The sequence below is a fragment of the Saccopteryx leptura genome, chromosome 4, assembly GCF_036850995.1.
Source record: "Saccopteryx leptura isolate mSacLep1 chromosome 4, mSacLep1_pri_phased_curated, whole genome shotgun sequence".
Lineage (NCBI taxonomy): Eukaryota > Metazoa > Chordata > Mammalia > Chiroptera > Emballonuridae > Saccopteryx > Saccopteryx leptura.
Genome location: NC_089506.1, coordinates 154129378 through 154155824, shown reverse-complemented (window position 1 = coordinate 154155824; position 26447 = coordinate 154129378). Strand labels below are relative to the sequence as shown.

At 36.8% G+C, this 26447-nt stretch overlaps 1 protein-coding gene across 3 annotated transcripts in view; it reads right to left on the bottom strand.

Moving 5' to 3' along the window:
* The window catches only part of LNPEP (leucyl and cystinyl aminopeptidase), a 93766-nt gene that overhangs the window by 32428 nt on the left and 34891 nt on the right, over window positions 1–26447 (bottom strand). For all 3 annotated transcript variants that reach the window (XM_066381892.1, XM_066381893.1, XM_066381894.1), the window contains exons 2-9: window positions 21994–22834; window positions 19574–19712; window positions 17624–17755; window positions 12632–12752; window positions 12040–12194; window positions 9321–9434; window positions 7371–7502; window positions 754–885 (exon numbers count right to left, since the gene is read on the bottom strand). In XM_066381892.1, coding sequence (XP_066237989.1) covers window positions 754–885; window positions 7371–7502; window positions 9321–9434; window positions 12040–12194; window positions 12632–12752; window positions 17624–17755; window positions 19574–19712; window positions 21994–22834 — 1766 coding nt within the window. The remainder of the gene's footprint in view (window positions 1–753; window positions 886–7370; window positions 7503–9320; window positions 9435–12039; window positions 12195–12631; window positions 12753–17623; window positions 17756–19573; window positions 19713–21993; window positions 22835–26447) is intronic.

Here is a 26447-nt window from a genome sequence, read left to right as displayed (position 1 = left end):
TTGAAACCGCGTGTGATGTCTTGTATTATGTGATTTTTCTGGAGAACATGTCCAGAACTTTAATCACATTTTTAAATATGTCTGTGATCTTCTAAACATTAAAAACTTTATCTAGATCAGGGTTAAAAAACTCAAATGCCTCTAAGGGTTACATAGTTAGCATACGCAGATGATGCAGGCTAGGGCAGGCTAGGTTCATGCACTGCTATGAAACCTGACCGGAACCTGATTACACTGCTTATAGGATGTCTGCAGGTGCAACAGAATCCAAACAGCAGAGTGATGAAAAGGCAGCACGCTGTCCCTGGCAGCCCCTTGTGATGTACCATCTACTCCAGAGGAACATGCCCCCAAAACAGAATTCACAGAGCAGAGTATAGGGGGGAAAATCATGAATGGAAGGTAGAAAAATGGCAAAAGAATAAGAATAAAAAAAACTTTTGAAGAAAACAATGAAAATATGGTAATATATATTAATTTAGAAGAGACTTTTCTACAAAATAGGAATAGAGATTAAGGTATAGAATAAAAATGGTTATACAAGGTGACATACACTTTTTCAACAATTAAGACTAGTACTTCCATTTCTTGACTTTTAATTTTGTACTCTATTTATAAATACATATATCCTAAACTCAATCCCCCTTCCTTTAATACCTTTGGTACTATAGCTTATTTACATACTTGATAAAAAAAAAAAAGAACTACTCTCTTTTTATTTTAAGAACTAAATAAAATATCTAGGTCACTTACCTCACTAAAACTATCCCACAGATCATCACTTTGAATGGATGCATAGCTATGACTATGCAGGTAAAAAATAATAGCACGTTGAAACACATTTTCACCAAGATAAGTTTTCAGCATCAACAAGAGAGAAGCTCCCTATTTTAAAAAAAATGAGAAAGGGAGGAAAATAATAAATTATGATAGATTAATAGAATTGAGATCTAAAATTCAAAATATAATCAATCTAAGCATATATTTTCATATATAGAAACTTTTCATAATACACTGTTATTTAGTCTCATATAACCATATGTGAACTATGTTCCAATTGTCTTAAAATTTATTTTAAAGAATTTGAAAAGAATTAATGGAGTAGATTCCCATGTGCACTAACTCTACTCTGCACCATTTGTGTGGTCTATCAGTTACTCACTGTTTCAGTGTTAGTGTTAAAAAGTTAAGTGATTATAAATATATATTTTAATAGAAAAACATGCCAAATTTTCTGTGGCAACCCCACTCTTATTCCCAATGTTTAAAGTACCAGTTCAATTCATGGGCGCCTTGCTGGGGACAGTAAATTAGAAGAGCTCTTAAAATCTCTCTGCTAGGGAGTACATTAATTCTCAATTTCAGCGTTATCATGTTTCTGTAGTAACCAAGGTCTCGTTTCTCCCTGCAGTCACTTCCAATGTTTGGAACTGGTGAATGTAAATGGTAGTAAATATACACTAATAATTCAGAATCAGGCATGCACCCATTAAGGGTCACCCTATATTCACTGATATACACATCAACACTCCCAATCTTAAAAAAAATAACCACCTGTTCTGTGACACCATCCCCGATTCAAGATATAAACCATATCTATCTTCAAAAGCAGTTTACATGATTTCCTGAATCTGCTAGATATATATATTTATTTCTTCCTCTAGGTTGTATGCTAGTTGAGGGGGAAACTGAAAAATTCAACTCCAATGACTAAAACAACGCCTAGTACACAGTAGGTACTCAAATTATTTTTTATTGAATTTCACTTCTGGTACAAATGTAGCACTGTTAAGTCATTAAGATTACCACATACAGATAAACTGAATTGAATACCTTTTGTCTCTGTAGTGTTACCATTATCTGTTCTATAAATTTAAATACTCATTCTTTTCCAATATTTCCCCTTCTCTCCTGCATCACCAACTTTCCCTCTCTACCATAACATTCCCATTAAAAACACAGACTATGTAACATTCCTCATTTTAAACAAAGAGGCCTTTCCTTTCCTTAACATCATGCCTCCTCTAGTTATCACCCTATTTCTTGTTTCCACTTTGTAGTAAACGCCTCAAAATAAGTTGTCTGCATTTGCCATCTCCATTTACTCTTTCCATTTTCTCTTGAGCCATCTTTCAATCATCACTCCAGTGGAAGTGTTTTTATCAAGGCTACTTCAAGGTGAACTTCACAGTGTCAAACCACTGCCAATTCTCAGGCCCCTCTCATCAAGCACCAGTAAGTAGTATTTGATATGATTGCTCATTCACTCCTCCTTCAAAGTCTTTCTCTACTTGGCCTTGGGACACCACTCTTGGTTCTCACCCTATTTACTGGCTAAATCTCAGTCTCTTTTGCTGGTTCAACCTCATCTTCCCAAGAACTAAACTTTGATGTCCACTGGCATTTAATCTTCAGACCTCTTTTCTTCTCTCTCCAAATTATCTTTCTACTTGATCTCTTCAACTCCCAAATTTATATATCTAACCAGACTTCCCTCTAAATTCTAGACTCATACCCAACTGCCTGCTTGGCATCTCAAAAAGTGAACTTTTAATTTTTTTCCTGCCCCAAATCTACTTCTCTAAAAGTTCAATGCACAAATGAAAATTCCATTTTTTCTAGTTGTTCAGGCAAAAATTTTGAAGTCATTCTTGACTCCTCTCTTACATTCCATATCTAATCAATTAGTAAATTTTATGGGATTAACCTTTACAATACATCAGATATTTATCCAAATTTTATCTTCAAAATCCCAGGCAAAACTACTCTGTGCCATTCCTTTAGCACCTTTAGCATATATTACCTCTTACTGCTTCACAAGTACCCGCCACCTACACTTTGAGTTTCTTGATGGCCTGAACTGAATCTCTCCAATTTTGTGTATTTTCTTCTCAAACACAGGAATTCAATTTATTAATCAGTTAATCTGATGGCCAGAGTAAAGAGGCACAGAGGCATGTAGCATTCACCCCTCCTTTCCATCAAAAATATGAGTGGCACTGAGATCCATATCCTCTGACTTATAGCGATCCTCATCAGGTTTTTAATTTTCTGGTTTTGCTTTTCCAACCCAAATATGGAGTCTGTTTTGCTTCAAACCCAAATATTTATATTTGATCCTACAATCTTATCTTCAATTCTTTTTTAAACTGAACTTATTGGGGGTGGTATTAGTTAATAAAACCATACAGATTTCAAATGTCCAACTCCGTAACATACCATCTACATACTGCATCGTATGATCACTACCCAAAGCCAACTTCCTTTCCACCATCACGTAACCCCTTTGTCCTCTTTTTGTTTGTTAAATCCCTTCACCTTTTTCACCCAGTTCCCAGTCACCCCTCTGACAGCTGTCAATCTCTGTATCTATGAGTCTGTTTCTATTTTGTTTGTTAGTTTATTTTGTTCATTAGATTCCACATACTGTATAAGTAAAGTCATATGGTACCTGTCTTTCTCTGACTGGCTTATTTCACTTAGCAGAATACTCTCCAGGTCCATCTATGTAGTTGTAAAAGGTATAATTTCCTTCTTTTTTAATGCTGAGAAGTAGTCTATTGTGTAAATATTCTACAGCTATTTTATCCTCTCATCTACTGATGAACACTTGGGCTGCTTCCAAGTCTTGGTTAGTATAAATAACACTGCAATGTACACAGAGATGCATGTATTCTTTTGAATAGGTGTTTGGTTTCTTTGGATATACAGTGTGTTCGTAAAGTCATGGTGCACTTTTGACAGGAAAGCAACAAAAGACGATAGAAATGTGAACTCTGCACCAAATAAAAGGAAAATCCTCCCAGTTTCTATAGGATGATGTGGCAGCATGTGCGCACATGCACAGATGATGATGTAACACCGTGTATACAGCGGAGCAGCCCACGGCCATGCCAGTTGAGATGTGGACAGTACAGAGGAAAGTTCAGTGTATTCTGTGGTTCGCTAAATTCGAATCCGTGACCAAAGTGCAACGTGAATATTGGCGCATTTATAACAAAGTGCCACCACATAGGAATAACATTACTCGGTGGGATAAGCAGTTGAAGGAAACTGGCAGTTTGGTGGAGAAACCCCGTTCTGGTAGGCCATCAGTCAATGACAGGTCTGTAGAGGCTATACGGGATAGCTATCTAAGGAGCCCTAAAAAATCTGTGCAGGAGCCCACATCAAACTGCACTGAATAGGTATGAAACTGGGAGAGTTTTCCTTTTATTTGGTGCAGATTTCACATTTCTATGTCTTTTGTTGCTTTTCTGTGACCCGTCAAAAGTGCACCATGACTTTATGGACACGCTGTATATTCAGAAGTGAAATTGCTGAGTCATAAGGCAGTTCCACTTTTAATTTTTTAAGGAAATTCTATACTGTTTTCCACAATAGCTGCACCAACATGAATTCCCACCAATAGTGCACAAGGGTTCTATTTTCTCTACATCTTTGCTAACACTTGTTTGTTAATTTATTGATGATAGACATTCTGACAGGTGTGAGGTGATATCTCACTGTGGTTTTAATTTGCATTCTCTGGTGATTAGTTTTTTTGTATATCTACTGGCCATCTGTATATCCTCTTCACAGAAGTGTCTATTCAGGTCTTCTGCCCATTTTTTAATTGGATTGTTTGTTTTCTTGGAGTTGTGTAAATTCTTCATAAATTTTGGAAAATAATCCCTTATCAGAGGTATCATTGGCAAATACGTACTATCATTCAGTGTCTTGTCTTTTCATTTTTTTGATTGTTTCCTATGCTGTGCAAAAGCCTTTTTGTTTGATGATGTCAATTTGTTTGTTTTTCCTTTTGATTCACTTCCCCTGGGAGATATATCAGAAATAAAAATTGCGCCACCACTATAAGAAGTGTCTGAAATTTTACTGCCTGTTTTCTTCTAGAATTTTTATGGTTTTGCAACTTACATTAAGTCTTTAATCTATTTTATAGCTTATTCTTGTGCATGCTTCAAGGATATGGTCTAGTTTCATTTTTTTTTTTTTTGCATGTATCTGTCCAATTTTCCCAGCATCATTTATTGAGTAAACTGTCTTTACCCTATCATAATTTTTTGCCTCTTTTGTCAAATATTAATTGACAATAAAGGTGTGGGCTTATTTCTGGGTTCTCTATTCTGTTCCATTGATCTGTATGCCTGTTTTTATGCCAGTAGCAGGATGTTTTGATTACTACAGACTTGTAGTATTGTTTGATATCAGGTAGCATGATACCTCCAACTTTGTTCTTTCTCAAGATCGCTGAGGCTATTTGGAGCCTTTTAGTTCCATATTAAATTTTTGGAATATTTGGTTTAGTTCTGTGATATATACCATTGGTATTTTAATAGGAATTGTGTTGAATCTATAGATTGCTTTGACTTGATGGACATTTTAATGATGTTGATTCTTCCTATCCATGAACACAGCAATATGCTTCCACTTATTTGTATTTTCAATTTCTTTCCTCAGTATCCTAGAATTTTCCAAGTATAGGTCTTTTACTACCTTGGTTAAAGTCATTCCTAGGTACGTTTTTCTGTTTTCTTAGTTTCTCTTCCTAGTAGTTCACTATTGGTGTATAGAAATGCCACTGATTTCTGAATATTAATTTTGTATCCTATACTTTACTGAATCCATTTGTCAGTTCTAGTAGTTTTTTGGTAGAGTCTTTAGAGTTCTCTATATACAGATCATGCCACCTGCATATAATGACAGTTTTACTTCTTCCTTTCTAATATAGATGCCTTTTATTTCTTCTTCTTGTCTGATTGCTGTGAGTAAAACTTCCAGTACTGTGTTGAATAAGACTGAGAGTGGTAAAAGCGGACATCCTTGTCTTTCTCCTGATCTTAAGGGCAATGCTTTTAGTTTCTGCACACTGAGTATGATGTTAGCTATGGGTTTGTTATACATGGTTGTGGGGGACTGCAAATGGCAAAAAGCCTTTGTAAGTTCAAGGTTTAGCAAAAGACTAAGTTCTTCCCCCTACCACCTCCATATTAGCTATAAAGCTGAGTATTTGCACTCATCCCATACCTCCACTTCATTTGCTTGCTTAAGCTGCTAGAAACAATATTTACGTGCCCTTCCTCTCACCCTTTGTTCAGATGTTGGTTGATTTCACTTATGCATGGTAGGGGGATTCCTGTTTACGCCTTAAATGGATTCCTGTTTACACCTTAAATGGATTCCTGTTTATGCCTTAAGAGAATTCCTGTTTTTGCCTCAGATGTGTAACTTTGTATTGAAGACTTCCTTATTTGCATATGGCTATATAATAAAGCAAACTGGGGGCTGTTTCGCTCTGTCTTGCCATCAGCTTGCAGAGGCCTCCCGATCCCATCCTATTTCTCTTTAAGTCTATTTTCTTCATTCCGCATTGTTCTAACTTAGGACCTGGAATTACTAGATGTGCTGGTTTGCTGCACATGGTCTTTATTATGTTGAAATATGTTTCCTCTATTCTCACTTTGCTGAGATTTTTTATCATACATGGATGCTGGATTTTATCAAGTGCTATTTCTGCATGTGATTTTTAGCCTTCATTTTGTTTATGTGGAATATCACATTTAGTGACGTGTAGATGTTGTACAAACCTTGCATCTCTCTCCTCTTCCAGGTGATAGAGACCCTGCTGATTTTCACTGCCAATGCTATGCAGGCTCCTTTTTCCAACTCTGATGCTCTGGGTTGGGGATCCTGGCATGGGATTGAGAGCCCATGCTCCTCAGTGGGGACAACTTTTGCAGCCAACATAACCCTCCGGTTTCTCGGACACTGCACATGGGTGCAGGGACCATCCCTCTTCATGTCTCTGCCTTCTTACCAGTCCCTATGTAACTGCTTCCGTAAATCCTTTGTTATAATACTCTTGTTTAGCTGTCCTTCAGATGGTTGGTTATTCAAGTTAATTGTTCTATAATTTAGCTGTAAATCCAGTTTGGCTCTGTGAGAAGGTAAGTGTAACTTCCACCTACTCCATAGTCATCTTGGAACTCCTAATCTATAATTCTTAAAATATCTTTTTTCTTATTTGTTTTGGAAATTCTAACATTGAATATACCTCAATCCTAAGTAATACAGCCAAGGACTTGCTTAGAACCATTCCCAGATCTAGAGATATAAAGAGTAAACCAACAAGATACATTGCTGTAAGATATAGTTAACTGCCCAGAGTACTAATCAGAGACCTTAAACAAGAGACAGAGAAAAACCCCCCACAAAAGACCAAGATTTAAACAGAAGTATACATCTTAAAAACTAACGGGACACCTGAAAATAATACTTGTTTAATCTTTAGATTAATCTAAACCATACAGCTTGTTCACACTTGAAATTAATTTGAAACCTATTCCAGGTACTCTTGTGCATATCAATACCTTAAAATAGGAAAGAAAATCAAACATTTCTTCAATCTGTTCTGAAGATTGAACAGATGATGATATTGGATGAGATGAATTCAAGGAATCTTTCTTCATGGTTTTAAATCGAGCATCTAAGAAATCTTCATACTAGTAAAAAATTAAACAGATTACAAAATCATTAACAGTATCAAAGGAAAAATATATGCAAATATATATAAAGGCAAGGGCAAGTATACTAATTGTTTATATAAATTAGACTACTGCTTAAGGATATTATAAAAAATAGCCAGATTCACTAACTTTAGAACACAAGTTTTTAAAAATATAGGAACAGTGTGACATTTATGCATATTCCTTAAATTTAAAAATAAATTATAACCTCCTAGCCACATGGAAAATAGTATTTCCTAAACAACAATATGAAGATGAATTAGAGTTCTATTACTAAAGCAACCAAATGCCAAATCCTGATATTCAAGATGAACAGTCTTAAAAGGTTAGTGCATGTTTTAAAAATAAAATCTAAAATTAAAAACAAAAATAAAAACTGGTTCTTAAGCCGATTTATTATACACAGTCTAGCTTTTTCTATTAAGATAATATATATCTCCTTTAACTGAGGTTAATTTAAAATAAAATAAAACTCTTAAAATAAAAGTTTCTTGAGAGCTCAGCAGATGAGTTCCCCTAGAATATATATGAAAAGCTTTTAAATATTCTGGGCACCACCAAGTGGTGAAACTGTGAATCTCATTGCTCAATTAAGGAGCATAAATAGATTTCAAGTATCTTGTTTAGTCTTCTCATTAAAAATGAGTACCTTATGTGCCAACTGATATTTTTGCACAGGCTCACACTAAGATTTCAAATTGAATGCTCTAAGACTACTGTTCTAAAGCAGTCTTGGGTCATATATCTAGGAGGTTTAATAGAAAATCACAGAATTTTAGAATAGAAAAAGGATTTTTTATATTTTCCTACTTATTGCTTGAACTTTTTGGCAATATCTATTGTATCATAGCCTAGTGTGCCCAAATATCTCTAAGGAAAGAAAACACCTCCGAAGTCTAATAACATAGTGACATTATTATGCTCTCTATAGCAGAATGGTATTTCAAGCCTTTGGAAAAAAAACAAAATATGGTTTGTATCTAAAAAGGGCAAATTATTTGTCTATATCAACTTATATATCACTGTTATAAGCATGATCAGGGTGATAATAGAAAGCATTGTACAAAATATCTTAATTTTCTCGTTTATGACAGAATATAAAATTTTGTTTTAAAAAAATATTATTTTCTATATCTATATTCCTTTAAGAATAATAATCATAACTATAAAAATAAAACAAAGCTCCTGACCAGGTGACAGTGCAGTGGATAGAGCACTGGCCTGGGAGGCTGAGGAGGCAGCTTTGAAACCCTGAAGTCCCTGGCTTGAGCGCAGGCTCACCAGCTTGAGTGCAGGGTCCCTGGCTTGAGCATGGGATCATAGACATGACCTCAAGGTCACTGGCTTGAGCAAAGGGTCACTGGCTCAGGTGGAGCTCCCCAGTGAAGGCACAGATGAGAAAGCAATCAATGAACAACTTAGGTGGTGCAATAAAAAGTTGATGCTTCTCATCTCTCTCCCTTCCTGCCTGTCTGTCCCTGTCTGTCCCTTTCTCTCTGTCTCTATCTCTCACTAAACAAAATAAATAAATAAATAAATAAATAAAATGTAGCAAATCAATTTAAAATGTTTATCTTAAGAACAAAGTGTAAAGTAATTTCACATACTTTCAGCTTTCAATGAAATATAACAGTAAAAAAAGCAAGATTCTCAGTGTCAAATCTCAAGAGGTACAATATTCTTTCTTTCTGGAAACATCTCATTACTGCAAATGCATAGAAAATACATGGCCAATATGATTTGATTCTTTTTCCCCCTAGCTTTCATTGGAGGCCTAACGAACACTGTACTTACACTGGACAGCTCTTCGTATATTTTTTCTAAAGAGAAATACTCCATGAAAGTAGCAAAACCTTCATTTAGCCATAGATCGTTCCACCACTGAATTGTTACCAAATTACCAAACCACTGTGGGAAAAAAACAAACTATTAACCAACGTAATATTTACATTATCCAGAATGTTCTAATAATTGAATTGTTAGAATAATCACCTATAACACTGGGAAACAAAATTTTTGTTGCATCCACAAAAACACTTGTTCTTACCTAATTCGAGTGTGCATCTCAAATCTGACATTAGTTTTTCTCTGTAAGCTACAGTTTTTTTGCAATTCAAGATTTCATCTTATTGTAAAATTTTCAACATTTAGCTTAACATAATGAAGTAGAATGACTTCTTGGGCATCATCTTTGTGAAAATATAATAATTTATATAATGCAGTAAATACACTAATACACTAAAAGATATGATTGCATCAGAATTTGTCTACAATCTCAAAATAGAACATATTAAAATATTTATTTTAAACATAAAATTTGCGCAAAACTTATTTAAATTCTATTCAGGCAACAATTTGTGTTTGTAGCTCTTGCATTTGTGTACTTGTTGAGGACAATCTCGTTTGATGCTCCAGCAGTAGTCTGCTCATCACTAACTTGAAAATAGGCAATATATGCACATGTCACAAATGATGAAATATTGCGCCTTTGATGTTGAAGTGCATAACAGCCACATATATAACAGAAGGTGTCAGGACTATTCATACATTTACGCCTACTCGAAGAAGCCATGATTCAATCTTAAAACAAAATAAGAGGGTGTTTTTATCAGATAATAATTTTTTACATTTAAAAACAACTACAATTATGTAAAAGGGATGTTTGTAAAACATTAATTGCCTTGTGGTTATGTTCAATCCAAGAGTTGTTGCCCTTTAACTCCAATTTAAAAACCAATGCATGCCATTAACTGTAACAAAAAGAAATTAAAATTGCATAAAAACTAGAGCATGTACCCAAAAATGGATTTCAGGCTTAGAATCAGCAATGCGGAAATATATAGAAACAGTTCTAAAACCTCCTACAATAGAAAATGAAAAAAAAAATTGTTCCCCAGTGGATTAGATGATAATTACTTAAAAATATAGTAATTACAGTTCAACTATATTCAACTTAAGGACTTATAAAAGCTGTAGAGATTTATTTTAAAAGTAAAATAAAAATTTTAAACATTTTACCTTAATCAAATGGAAAAACAAGCAAGACATACTTGGTAAAAAAAAAAAGTTTTCAGACACCTTATTAAAGATGAAATGAATTCTTCTACACTTCAATATCAAGTTAGTAAGATTATTTTTCATTGCCCCTACAACCATGAATGACAAGTAAAATATAAATTTTGATGTAACAGATTTTCCTAGTCAGAGAGCCCACACCTCATGTTTCTCCTCAGTTACCCACGTTGAGCACAGTATTTATACGACTCAAAGCAGCATTCAAACATTCCTTAAGAAAGTTAGCATGTACATAAATAAATGAAATCAGAAAAATCTTGTGTGTTCTTCTATCAGGAAGTATGAAGGAAAAAACTGATAGGAGACTCTCCTAAGAAATGATTGTCAAAACTCCCTGAAACCAAGTGTGGTGAGAGGGAGAGCAACAGTCAGTGTAGCCCAGGGCTGACTTAGGCCAGCAGCAGAACAGGCTACTAGACCCTGAAAACAAACCACTTTTGAAAATTACCAGAACACATTTTTTTGAAGTTATTAGCTTCCAACCTGTTTCACAGGAAGATGATTTGTAAGTCATAAGAAGAAGTACAGAGAGGTACTCCCCAAAAAGTGACTGGGACCCCAGAAATAAAAGACCTCAAGGAGATCCCTTAGATACTTTATCTACATGCCTAACACCATAACGGTAAGTAAGTGTGCGTCATATGCCGGCTTGTCGTGAGGGCTTCCCAGGGCTCTGCGGTTGTGTTCAGGTTGAGTTTGAGACAGGGCTTAAACTGCCCAGAGCATGTTCTAATCTCTCATATCCTCCCACAATCATGACTCTCCTAAACCATCCCACACTGACAAGCACCTCATTGAGGATACAAGAGAGACAAGGTGTTGGGGAAGACAGAGGGAGGTTCATGTTATCATATAATCTTCTTTCTTTTTCTCCGTGTCATACAAAGAGTACCCTCCCGCTCTCAAATTAATCAAAACTCCAGTTCTAGTAGGAAAGGAAAAAATAAATCATGACAACTATAGTCCAAGAGTTATATAAGTGCAACTTAGGAAAAGACTCCGCCCACCCCATACAGCTATACTGAGCAGCTGGCATTGTCAGAGACAAAGGAGCTGTGTATTACTGGGGGGAGAGAGAGATCTTGCCAAGATTGTACTTTTTAAAGGCCCAATGTGCCATTTATTAGCTGTGTTACTTTAACCAAGTCATTTACTTAAGCTGAGCCTCATTCCCACATCTGTAAAACGGGATTATCACCTACTTTGCAGCAGTTATGAAAAGTGAGATAATACATGAGAAAATACTTTATAACAGTAAAGTCCTATGAAAACATTAGATAGCATTTTCCTCTGAAATTGTGTTCAAAAGCATCATTTTATCATGAAAACAATACTATAATAAAAAGGTAAGCTATTATTAGCATCTAAAACTAGTCTAATACGCTAGGATATGAAACTGACAATAGGTATCAGATGTAACAGCCCTGGTTGCTAATACCTGATGGGCCAGCTCATGAGCGATGATTTTAGTAACCAGTTTTCTATCTGCCACTGAAGAAGTACTATTGTCATACAGAAGTGTTTCCTCCCGGAAGGTGAGCACACCCCAGTTTTCCATTGCTCCTGCTTCGAAGTCAGGAATAGCCACCAGATCTGGATATGACGGAAAAAAAGCAATCAACTTTCCCTCATTTAAGGTACTCCCTGGTTAAATCAAAATATTTTAGCCATTGTTTTATCACTATGGACTGAGAGGCACTAAGTTCATTTTATACTCCCGAGGAATGGGACCTTCCTCACTTACAGGAACTTTCTCAGGAAGTTCGAATTTGTTAAACTCTAGACTAAGCCCTAAGCAAACTCCCAGTTACACAGCACCTCTGTAATAGCCCCCTAAACTTCCAAGGGTGACAAGCTCCGCATTCAGACACATTCATGAAATCTCAGTGATTAAGTACAAACAATTTTTAAATCATTGTGTTTCTTGATTTTCTTTTATAATAATTTTGGCAAGAGTTATTTCTAAAAGACATTTGCAAAATAAATCTAGGTTGTAATGGTACAAAACAGAGACACTGTGTGATTCTTACCCAATTTCTTAAGTGGGTATTGAATTTCAAAGTAGTTTTGAAAAAACTCAAGAAGCTTCACAGTTGTTTCCAAGGCATGGTGGACTTGACCAATCTTTTCTGGCACAGAATATATGGAAACCTAAAAGGAAACATTATACATGATGTAAGGCCAGAAATAACTGAAATGTCATGATATTCACGTGAATACTGTCAAGTTTAGCATATGTGAGAACTTCATGGAGTTGTGAGATATTTCAGGACAAAACTCTTGCTTATAGTTCTTTTAGCACCTGCAGAGTCAGCAAGTCACTTCCATACACACAACAGTGTTTTTTAAAAAAACTTGAATATTCATTTTTTCAAGTTAGTATAATAACTAAAGCACACTATTTGGAGTCATATTATAGCAATGTATAAGCATCTGCCCATTTAAATTTATAATACCCTTTTCCTCCTTTCCATCACCTACAGCTGCCCTTCCTTGCTAATAAGCTACCAAGATTATGAATTATTTAAAGCACAAAACCAAATTTTAATTCTTCTGACACGTACCACAGTGCCTGGTCCTGAGTAGTCACTCAATACAGAGGAATTATATCTTAAGAAGGAGTTAGTGCTAACGTAAATGCATAAGGCAGAAATTGCACATTTGTTGAAATTACCCTGGAAAAACTTATAAGAGACCAACACATTCTCTTTCAGTAAGTATGGCACAGTTTTTTTTCTAGACTTCAGACAGCTTACTTTTTTTCCAGTTGTTGTTTTTATAGACCACATTGCATAAAACATAACCATGCCCAGCAGAGTGAAACACGCAGAGAGTGGCACACAGTGACTAACGGGGTGACAAATCCACGCCCCCATTGCCCATCCACTCTAGGGCACATGCTTGCTCAGGGACGCGGCAGATGCAATCGCCCACATTATTTAAGATGTTACTCGCTCTCTTTTCCAAGTGCCTAAGTTAAACACACGCAATGTGACTAACTGTAGTCTTATTCAATAAGTATCCAAAGGCAAAATCTAAACAACTATGTTAAAAAGTGGGGTTTAAAAAGCAGTATTTATTGTTTTTTAATTGAGTTATAAAAAAGACCCTCTATATTCACCTGGAAAATAGAATGTGGACATAATGTAGCAGAAAATAGAAACCTCAGAATAAAGATTTCAGCAGGTGGGAAATGGAGATATTAATTCATCATTTGGAAAAAACTGGTGGACTCTCACTTTAAATTAATTTTAATCTCCCATTAAAGGACTGAAAAACTCTCAACAATTTCCAGGAGGCCAAATAGATTTCAGTTCTAATTGCCTTTATATGCAGCTTAAGTCTAGAGAACATATGCATTAATCACAGAAACATGAAGGAAGCATAACACCAAAATGAAATGGAAAAAATCCATGAAATTAAATATATAGGTTCTGTAGTTAGATTGTCAGGTCAAAAACTCTGCTAGTTGTATGCTCTGTGCAGGTACACCTCAGTCTCCTCTTTTATAAAATGGTGATGAAAGTACCTCCCACCATCGAGGGGCTGCTATGAGGATTAAATGAACTAATACACTTATAGAACTTAAAATAGTACCTGACATAAGATAAAGGTTCAATAAATGGTAGTAATTATCATTATTACCAATAGCGTCCCATCAGAAATGGGCAAAATATGTGTGAATAGAACATTTGTGCCAAGTTACTGGAACAATGAAGTGTCAAGAACTAGAGTTAGCCAATTAAAAATACGTTGCATTCTAAAGTAACTATGGAAGAAATGTAATCTCCCACAACACGTGGCCAAGTGTACCATCTGCAGTCCTTGGTACACACACGGCTGTGCCCAGAGCTTACTGAATTCAGTTACCACCTGCCAGGAGAACTCAAGCTCATGACTCTGACATGTGCACTTCCTGCATCTTTTCCCCTCAAAGGAATCAGTGTTATTGCTAAAATAATAAAAAAGCCTGATAATACTCTTTTAAAATCTGTCATCATGAATTACTGTACCAAGATCACTTGGAATTTAAGACGTCTTTATTATCTCTGCTTATTCTTTGTTATAATCGATGCAATCATCTGCTATCCCAATAAAAACACCACCCACGCTCCCCAGAGTCCTCCTCAAACATCCCCTCGCCAGGCCCACCGTTTGGCCACTTCCATCACTATGTGAAAAGCACCTACCCTTAGAGGAAAAGTAAAGCGGGAAAAAGAAGTTCATAGGAAACTGATTTCTGACCAAAAGATCCACTTAGTCCCATTTCTGGAATACCATAATAGGAAAAAAGGCACTTTGATATTTTCTCTTCTATTTCTTTTCTTATTCCTTGAAAGAACATGTGCTATGCGTTTTCACTGGAGATAAATTCCCCACCCAAAAGGATATAATATAACCTGCTCCTCAAAATACTAGCTTTCCTAAACAGACAGCTGAATACACAAAAAAGCATAAATTCCTTAAAAGAAAGAAAGAAAGAAAAGACAAAGTCAACAGTATCAAGTCTATCCAGATGAACTGATTAGATGGGATTTGAAGAGAATGATCTGATATAAATTATGAACAATGTCCCTAGCTGACGGAAAGATACTGGAGGCAGAAATGTTAGTGGAAAAATCTTAGTGGAACTAAGCCAGGTTCCTGACTGAATATGAATAAATTAAAATTATAACTTTATATGGATAATAGATAATACTTCTTTTTTGAATGTTAAATAGTCCACATCTGACTATCTACCACTGGATTCTGACTCTACTAATTAGACCTGTGTGGTAAAAACAAAATCAGGCAATGGGAAAAATAAAACAAAAGCCTCAAGACAAACAGATAAAAGGAGGGCATTTGAAAACCAGCCTGGAATTTCCTAGATAATTCTGCATTCCTGAAGTTAGGGAGAAGTTCAAAGAAGACTGAAATAATAAAATGGTCCTCTTTCTTCGGGCCTTTGAAAACATAGTCTTTGACACTAAACACAACCAGTTTGATAATCTACAGTCAACTCTGACATCTTCAGTTGTTTGGTAAGATTGGTTAGTAAGTAAAGCCCTACTGCCTTATTCTTGTATATTGTGAAATAGGCCTAATGTTAAATATTACACAATAAAAATCCTCCTAGAGACTATCATTTTTAAACATAACAAAAATCCTTTGTTACCCTACAAGTCTGAATTTCTGGTAACCACACAAACAGAAGTCATTATGTCATTTGGTGTAAGATGCAGCATATTGCGGTGGACAATTCTGACTATCAGTTACTGGCTATATAATGTTGGGTCAACTACTAAACTTCTCTGAGACATTGTTTCATTATCAGCAACATGGAGCGAATGCCTCTCCTCATTTGGTTTATAAAATAAAAAGATGTTTATAAATGAATGTAAACGCTGCCAGCACAGAGTATAACTCCATGCATGTTAGATTCTTCTCCATTTCCTACTAAAACGAGATAAAATAAACAATTGTTTGTATAATATTAATTTTTCAAAACATGTTTATTACTAGGTAGCATTTAAAATAATAAAGATTATTTATATTTTCAGACATATAGGGACTTCATAGGTTTGCATGTACAAAAAAGAGACTACTTCCTTGTGTGTGTGTGTGTGTGTGTGTGTGTGTGTGTGTATTACTATCTGCAACATACTGAATATTTTACAGAAATTTAAACAATTTAATCCTTGAGAGGGCAGGCTAATCCAGCAAGAGCTGTTGAAGGTGAGGTGTAGAGAGGGTTACAGAGCAGTCTGCCAGGGGCACACACTAGTAAGCTACAGAGGAGAGATTTCAACTTGGGTAGATTACACACTCCATGATGAGCCACATTGATTCCTTTTCCTTTAATAAAAGCAAAAATAAGTCATCACCTGAAACTCTTCTCTCTCAATTCTGTCTATGTCTGTCTGTCTATCTATCTATCTATCTATCATCTATCTATCTATCTATCATCTATCTATTATTACCTACCTACCTTCCTACCTATCTACCTATCTATTCTATCTAGGAGAACGAGGTATATTTGAGCAATGAATAATAATTCCACTTGCCTAGATGAAATTCACACTGCAGCAATTGGAAATATAGTCTAATTTATAAGAGGGCCTTGAATATCAGAATGATGAATTTGAATGTAATTGTACTGGCAGTAATAAGCCAACATAGCAGCTGAAAGAAAAAGAGAGAGAGCGGATGGAGTAGGGGACAGAGGGAGGGAAGAAAAGAGAGAGAGAGAAGGAGGGAGGAAAGAACTGAGGGGGAGAAAAACCCGAGTCTGCATACATTTTGAAATACAATAAAAAGTGCTAGGAGTTCAGTGTCAAAGTGTGGGACAAGCACGACAGCCGAGACGTAAGTGAAGTGCTCTGAGAGACCAGAGGGCAGGATAAACCCTAGCGGGAGACGGAGCGCTTCAAGGACAGAGGGCAGTTTGGTATTCAGCTGGGTCTTGAAGAAGCAAACCTGATTTTGTAGATTGAGACTGTTAGATTTTACCAAGGCTGCAAAAGCTAAATCAAGGGTTAAATTTGTGGTGCAGTGCGTGAGGAGGAATTAATCAAAATTTTTCCGATTTAAACCAGTCTTAATATCCTTTTGAAGGGATTCTGAAAAATAGTTTGGTTTAGACTTCACAGAAACTCTTTCAACACAAAGGTGAGTAAATCATATTGAACACCTATTCAATAGGCAGTCTATACTTGCCCTTGAACACTTACTTTACTTCTTGAATAGTTTTCCATTCTTTTAAGTTGAGCATAAAGGCATACAGTGTTATTGCTAATAATAGCCAGACAATACTTATATCTGTCCTATGTCTAAGAGTTATATGGTAGACATAATAATCTTTTATAACAGAAGGACTAGATACCCTTTTAATTAGCAAAATATAGCAGTCTTTAATTTTAAAAAATCCTGGCATAAAATGTGAGTTGTGATCCAAAAGCTTGTTTTCCTTCATAAAGCAATTACCAGAAATCATTAAGGAATTCCTTGCAATCTCTTTCTCGACAAATACCACAACCTACCAGGGTTCCGTTTACGTCTTGACTCAGATTCCGCATCTCCCCCACAATAAAAGCCACCAGGTAAGTGCTCATCTTCACGCTTTCAAAAAACTCATCCTGAACAAGTCCATCTTTCAAAGTAACTGATGACTTCTACAAGCAAAGGGAGAAAGATGACTGTTCTGTAACTAGGGGAATAAAAGACAGTGACAAAATGAGACACAAAAAATTCAAACAGGAAATAAGCAGTAAAGATGTTGGTATATTTTACTCTCTCAGCACTAGTTTCTAAACAGAGCATGATGCCTAATCTCAGTCTGTTCTTCCATCCTTCATCATGAGGATATATTAATTACAGTGGAAATGCATAAGGAGTTTTAGTCTCAAAAGATCGCTTTAAGTAAATGTAAATTAGAGACAGTAAGTAACATTAGCTCTGTTTCTCCCCTTTAAAAACCACCAAAACCCAAATCCTTCCTTGTGATCTAGCAGAGCTCCTCTCCACTGCTACAAATTTACTCACAGAAGGAGGAGGAGCCAAAGCTGAGTTATCCCTCCAAATGATCAGAAATGGCTTCCAAAAGTACCCTGGTGAAGACCCCCAAGAAGGTTTAGTGGGAACAAAGTCATTAGACCTGTGGTAGATACAAGGTAAGGGAATGCAGGCAGTCTTCCAGGGTTTTCTGATCATGAATTGCAATGTTTTCTGATACTAGGCAAGTAGGCATTCCACTCTTTTAGAGAAAGATGAAGGTGAAGAGTATGGCTGGGAGTGGAGCTGTTAGAGTGACATCCTGTTGAAGGCCAGATCATGTCCTCTCTTGCTTACAAGGGCTGACTCCTTAGTCTGTTGAGGGTGGCTGCTCCTCTGTCTCAGCCACATGGGTTCTGAGAGGCTCCGATCAGGCTGCACATAGCCCCTCAGGTGACTACAAGAGGACTCCCTACATTCTGTTTAGCATAAAAAGAATTCTGGGCCCTGGCCAGTTGGTTCAGTGGTAGAGCATCGGCCTGGCATGTGGAAGTCCCGGGTTCAATTCCAGGCCAGGGCATACAGGAGAAGTTCCCATCTGCTTTTCCACCCTTCCCTTCTCCTTCCTCTCTGTCTCTCTCTTCCCCTCCCGCAGCCAAGGCTCCATTGGAGCAAAGTTGGCCTGGGCGCTGAGGATGGCTCCATGGCCTCCGCCTCAGGCAATAAAATGGCTCTGGTTGCAATGAAGCAATGTTCCAGATAGGCAGAGGATCGCCCCCTAGTGGGCTTGCAGGGTAGGTCCCGGTTGAGCGCATGCGAGAGTCTGTCTCTCTGCCTCCCCGCTTCTCACTTCAGAAAAATACAAAAAAAAAAAAAAAAATCTGCTTGATTTCACCCTCACTGGCTTCCAAGCAGAGCTCACAGCTAAGAAAGTCTGAGTTCTTGTTCAACTTCCCAGTTACCCTACTGATTTCAATAACCAACAAAACACCAAGGTTAATCATGATTTAATTCTATCATATATCATTGTTTAGAATAGCAAATTCACCATATCTCAGAAAATATCACTCCGATTATCAGTACTGGTTCATAGTAGTAACATTTTGTATATCTTCAGTGCACAGCACACACTTCACATTTCTTGCCCCTACATCGACACCCAGAGGGCCTTCTCTTCCCTCACGTGCTCCTGAGGCTGGCTTCCAGTTATGCCATCATACAGGGTGGGCAAAAGTAGGTTTACAGTTGTGAGTACATGAAACAGAATTTATTCTTGTATTAATATTTATTAATTATTGTATTATTTTCCATTTAAACAACTGTAGACCTACTTTTGCCCAACCTCAGTATTTTTCAACTTTTATGTATGTATTTTAAGGAAGAATATGAATGTATGCAATTTTAATCATTCTCAAGAGTTTGGCAAAGAGGGATTCAAGTCTTCATAACAAAGAAAGAGACCTACTCAAAGATTTTATAATCAAGGACCAAAACAGTACCTTAGGCATATTTGATAAAGCAGTGTATTGCTCCTCTCTTGTGATCTTGACACTAAATGTGGCTTTAAATGCTGGTTCATCAAAACAAGGAAAAGCAGATCTTGCTGCCAGGGGCTCAAACTGAGTTGCTGCAAAGTATCTACAACAAATACAAATTCATCCAATTATTGATACACCTACTATTCAAGGCACCTTGACAAGTACGACAGAACTAAGCAAAATTAAAAGCGGGAAAAAGACCAAAAAATTGTTTTGAATTATGGTTTTCAGACATCTTCAAAGGGATAAATAATCTTTTAAACTATATTTTGTATCAAGATATATATTCTTGTGGGGCACTCATTTTACCTAACCAGGTAAGTTAATGAATTTATATATTTTTTTCCAGCAGCAGAATTTCATGGACTGATTTACTTTAAGGCAGTGGTCCCCAACCCCCGGGCTGCGCACTGGTACCAGTCCGTGGGCCATTTGGTACCAGTACACAGAGAAAGAATAAATAACATTATTTCCATTTTATTTATATTTAAGTCTGAACAATGTTTTATTTTTTAAAAATGACCAGATTCCCTGTTACATCCGTCTAAGACCCACTCTTGACGCTTGTCACGTGATACATTTATCTGTCCCACCCTAAAGGCTGGTCCGTGAAAATATTTTCTGACATTAAACCGGTCCGTGGCCCAAAAAAGGTTGGGGACCACTGCTTTAAGGCTTTAAAATACTATTTTAAATATTCTATTTCTTAATTTTAAAGTACTGTCTTCCATTTTTCTAGAATTTTCCACAACTCAATCCAGTTCATGGCAAGAGTCAAAAAGTGACCATACCAAAAATCTCCTTATTCTGCCATATAACATTTCCCTCCCATTCTATAGTAGCAGGCACAAGGGACTCCAAGGGCAATAATCAGATTTAAAGAAATTATAAAGGATTTGTCTTAAATGTTTGTTTGTATACTAAAAATATTGTTTTTACGTATACCTTGTAATTCCTAGAGATGATATAGGTTATGAAGGAAACATAATAACAAGAAGACCACAGTCTTCACAATTACACATTTGCTTTTAATGTCAGCTCTCACAAAGAGCCAGCATGCCATTATTTTATAAGTACTACATAAAAGAATAAAATTACTTATCTGACTAGGACTGCAGAGCCTGCTCTTGTCTCTTTCTCCATGTAAGAAGAACCAAAAAAACTTCCTCAAATAGACTTAGAATATTCATTTCTATTTTTCTCAATATACCAACAAACATTAGCCAAATGGCATCAATAATTCACACACTGGTTTAGAGTAATATGAGAGGATGCTGCACCTGTGTTAAGCAAATCGAACAAGGACTTTGTGCACACAGGAAAACTGACATTATTGCTATGTAAAAATACTGTTTCTTTCTGGAAATGCAAACTACATGCTAAATAAATAGGGAGCTGGATACTTTACGTTTTGAGTCATTTTTTAAAAAAACCAATTAAGTCTCTCTTAGATTTTAAAAAAATTTCTCCAAACTGATTTAATCAGAAATTCAAAATAGCCAGTGGCATTAAAAAAAAGCAAAGATTAAAGATAATAAAAATGATATATGTGCCTGACTAGGCGGTGGTACAGTGGATAGAGCGTTAGACTGGGATGCAGAGGACCCAGGTTCGAGACCCCAAGGTCGCCAGCTTGAGTGTGGGCTTATCTGGTTTGAGCAAGGCTCACCACCTTGGACCCAAGGTCGCTGGCTCGAGCAAAGGGTTACTCGGTCTGCTGAAGGTCCACGGTCAAGGCACATATGAGAAAGCAATCAATGAACAACTAAGGTGTCGCAACAAAAAACTGATGATTGATGCTTCTCATCTCTCTCCATTCCTGTCTGTCTGTCCCTGTCTATCCCTCTCTCTGACTCTCTCTCTGTCTCTGTAAAAACAAACAAACAAAAAAAAAAAAAAATAATATATGTAAGTATTCAAGACTTCTTAACACCCTCTTTCTCATCTTACTAAACATCTTCTAAATGTTCCACACAGGAAAACAAGTTTTAAAGAATAATCCATCCTCTTCTTTACTCTGTTTCCCACAGAGATCTTATAAGGCGACAAAAATTAGACTCAGCTTAGAAAATACCAAAAAAAAAACCCAAACAAACCCCACAAACCTTAAAATAATGTAAGTTTTTGTGATAGAGACTATAATAGATATTATCTTGATTCATTTCCTTCCATCCACATGCCCCTGCCCCCTCATCATGACATATATCATGACTGAGAAATAGTAGTTAGTATATTCATCCAAATCACCATTCTACTCTTTTACATATCAAACCCTAAATATTAAAGAATAGCAGTTAATGTCTCTGGTGTGAGCAAAGGAATCCATTTTATAGAAGTCGTCACAGAGCAAAGAAACAGAATCATTTAAGAGGGCTACATACTTTTTCTTATTACTTTCATCAGTGTAGGAGATGCCATAAAACCCATAGTAAGAACTAGATATATTTGCCGAGTACTCTATCTTCAAGGTATAATTGTGCCCCTCAAGAAGGGCTTCAGGTGCAACAACGGCAATTTGTTCATGAAATGGATATTTCAGAACCTCAATTTGTTTTTCTTGTCTTGAAACTGCTGACATAAAGGTAACTCTTGAAATATTATGGCCCATGCTGTGAAGAACGATATTCCACGTGGCCTGAAGAGCCTGAAGTGAGATTGTCACAGAACCGGTGAATGTCATTGAGGTTAGGTTTGGGTGTAGGCTAAGTTCATAGTGTAGTGGCATAATGGCAGTGGGAAGCCTGACTTGTGCCCATGGAAACAATTTCCCATTTGTTGCCAGTGGCTGAATTAGTCCCATTGATTGGTTTTTCTTATGGCAACCTTCTTTGGTAAAGGTACATCTGGGCAGTAGATAAATCACCATGATTACAGAAATGGCCATCAAAATGACAAAAGCACAGACCACCATGGTCCTTGCAGAGGGGGCTGAACAAGTCCCCTCTGGGCTCTGCCTGTAGCCAGCTGCACTGTTCCGGAGGCCCGAGCTTCTGTTCATGAAGGACATGCCCAACAGCTTCGCAGATGATTCATAATCCTCTTCATCCTCATCCATCTCGTGCTCCCCCAGACCCCGCACCAGCAGTCGTGAACCCCGGGGCTCATATTCCACCTCATCAGGTTCTAAAGGATGTAAACAAGGCTCTTTGGCTAAATCCACCACATCTGGTTCTTCCTCAAACATGCTGTTTTCAATCATATTCCTGGGGAGTGGAAGCCGTTCTAAAAAAATAAAACATAAAAACAAAGCAGAGTTAGGAAAAAAGCTCTTAATAAAATGTCTACTAGCAAGACCATATTTAATCTAAGAGTTTCTTTTTATCGCTAAGACTTATTTCTATCTCAGAGCTACTGAACTAAATAAGATGCTATAATTTTCTTGTATCCATTAAAAACTCAGGCATAAATAAAAGTATACTGCAGTCGTGAAACAAGAAAGCTAAACAAATAGACTAATAAAAAAAAAGTAACCGTGATTAAATACTAATTTCCTTAATACACTCCTGCCCAACAACCTGGGCCCGTCCTGAGCTGTAGAGGGCCCTGTGGCCTGCCACTGGCTGCACCTGTCCCAGATGAAGCATCGGTGAGACCAGAGAGATGTGCCCACTCCTAGTCCATGTTCCCTTCCGGGTCCTGGCACCCGAACCCCCCAGTTCCTGCGCTTAGGGCCTCTAGGGTTCTCTTCTCTGAATCCCATTCTCCCTAAGGAGGATCAGAAACCGGCATGCCCTTTCAGACTTAAATAATGGCAAAGCGATAGGCTGGGTTGTTTCTTTTCCCCTGGAAGAGCAATGTTTCTGTTGACAGTAAACTGAAAGTGGCAAATTATGTAGAAAACTCCCATTGTTATGTTGGATCCCTCTACTCGACTAATTCAATAAAGGATGAGAGCTTGTATCTAAATTATGTACTTCTTTTGTACTTGGCAATGAAGTTGCTAAGAGTATTATTTCTCCATCAGCAGAGAAAAATGCACATAAAATTACTTAATATCTAGTTTAAAAGCAATGCTGTGTATTCTGTGCTATTCAACAAACACTATATAACTCAACAGTGGCAACTCATAACCCATGAAACAAAGTATGAATAAATATTAAGGTAAAATTTATAGTCTTGCTACTCAAGATGCGGGTCTGTGGACCAGAGCATTTGCAACACATTGCAGCCTTTTAGAAGAGCAGACTCTGAAAAGTCCCTTTCCTAAATTTGAATTTTAACAAACCCTCAGGTGATGTATGTGTCCATAAAGCTGAAACCTTCTCCATGCGCAGCTCGACACCAGACACTCCATTCCTGGCTGTACTATGCTATGCGCAGCTCGACACCAGACACTCCATTCCTGGCTGTACTCTGGCTATCCCAAACTGCTTTCTACTCTGAGAACAAGTTGCTACTTCATGCTACCTTCCTCATGCCTACTTTCCTCTCTGTTCCTTTGCCTGCAACGTCACCATTTCTCCTTTCCACCCCAGTCCGCCTAGTGAACACCTGTTATTCCATAATTCAGCTTGACCTGCTACAATGTAAATTAAGAAAAGTTATTTAGTTTTTTTCTTTATTACCTTTCAAAAATACATTTCTTTCACTTTGTCTCACCCGGTTTTTTCTTTGGGGAGCACAGAGACCCCAATTAGGTCACCTTTTCTGACTTCCTCTCCATCCTGAACTTCATAAAAGTTTTGTTTAAAATCTTTCTTTGGCCTGACCTGTGGTGGCGCAGGGGATAAAAGCGTCGACCTGGAAATGCTGAGGTCGCCGGTTCAAAACCCTGGGCTTGCCTGGTCAAGGCACATATGGGAGTTGATGCTTCCAGCTCCTCCCCCTTCTCTCTCTGTCTCTCCTCTCTCTCTCTCTGTCTCTCCCTCTCCTCTCTAAAATGAATAAATAAAAAAAAATTAAAATCTTTCTTTGAATAAAACTTTTAATCACTTTTTAGGTGTGGGGTTAGCAGGTTGCCCCCTGGCCATCTGTGAATGACTTGGAAATGGAAGAAGGGCAATCCTTATAGCATCCTGCTTTGGGAATTTAGTCCCCTAAACTTGCTATAATGCCCCTACTTCTTGTGACAAAGTTTTGGTTTGTTTTTTTGTTTGTTTGTTTTTAAGTTTTGGTTTGTTTTGATAGTAACTTGTGTTTGGGAATCATGTACTTAATTAACGAAGCAAATTTTGTTGTAACTGAACTTAAATTTTTTTAGCTCTTAATGAACATTTGTTAGAAATTTTCTGTGGTAGTTTTATCTGGCCATGCTGCAGATTAGTTGCTTAATTTGCTTTTTTCATTTTAATATCAAAAAACCTGTTATGCCTTTCTTTTACTCTCATGAGAAAATTATGTTCCCTTAGGCATTTGCCTGTGTGTTTTGTTCTGTGTCACACCTGATATTCACAATAATGGAGTCCGGGCAGAATGGTTTTATTTAATCAATTTCTAAACAAATTCGAAGTACGAGCTCAGGTTAGTATTTAGAGCATCCGCATGTCTGAATTCATCTATCCTTCCAGAACCTCGTTTTTGTGTTTTTGGATTCCTAAAGCACACCCTGTTTAAATTCAAGGGGTAATCCACAGTCTGACCATTTTAGCATCTTCTGTCTGCCATTCATTAACAAATCTTTGTCAAATGCTTAGTCAGATGCCTGTCAAAATCCAGATAACTTTTATACATAAAAGTTATACATATGTATAACCCAGTCAGATGAATACATATACAGAATTTTAATGTTTCATAAATGGAACACATTAACTGCTATATTTTGCTGCACGTTAGAAACAAACTTTTGTATGTGTGTGCAATCCTATCAAGTTAAATACATAAGACCAGGGGAAATCACTTTATACAGGTAGTCCATGAAGAATGTACATCAAGCCTATTTAAGAAATATTGTTTTGGATTCTTAAGTCACTATACTTTGATCTTAGCATTAAATTGTAATGTAACACATGACTGCTCCTTGCTCACATGGGATTTATTTGTATTGAAAGGAAGGATCCTAAAGAAACAGGAAATTCTCTAAAACCTCTTAAATCCACATATACAAGTTATCTATAAACCAAAAGCAAAGAATGCCCTAGTTGAAATATTTCAGTTTTAAGTAACATAGGCCCATGTGTTTATGATCTGGGAAAACTGAAGACATTTCTTTTCATCAGATACCATGACCTGGTGCTCCTCAATGTTGTTTGTGGCCCAGTGCCAATCCACAAACTGTTTGTTGAATATCTGTGACAGGATGCACATGGGAAATTAATATTTGAAAACTTCTATAGAAATGTCACAGTAATATTAGGTTTATCGAATTTATGGAGCTTATATTTTGCATGTCTTTTCATCTGCTTTGCAATGATTCATTTTCTATATGTCTACAACATTTCTGTAACAGATTAAAAATTAAAATAAAAAAATAAGAGACCTTAACTCTTCATCCTAGATAATGTGAGAAGCAATGGGTTGGATTGTCACAATAATGGCAATCCAGTTTGATATAAAGTTCTCAACTGTCACAGTAATAGTAGAAGTAAAAAGGCAGGCAGGGTTACAATCTTGTTTGAGGAGGAGAATCCACAGGGACCATGTGACACCAGCTTGGCCTGGATGAGTCTATAGGGTGGAGAGAGAGGGAAGTCTACATCAATTCTCTATACAATTTTGACTTGAATAACTAAAAGAAGGAATGCCATTCATTGAAGTTGAGAATCTATGTTTTCATTTTATCTCTCTTGTTTCATTTTGGGGGGAGGAATAGTGAGAATGGAGTTATGAGATGGCATTCGGTGTGAGACATGACATATTTAATATATCTGTCAGATAAGCAGGTAAGATACTTGATTAG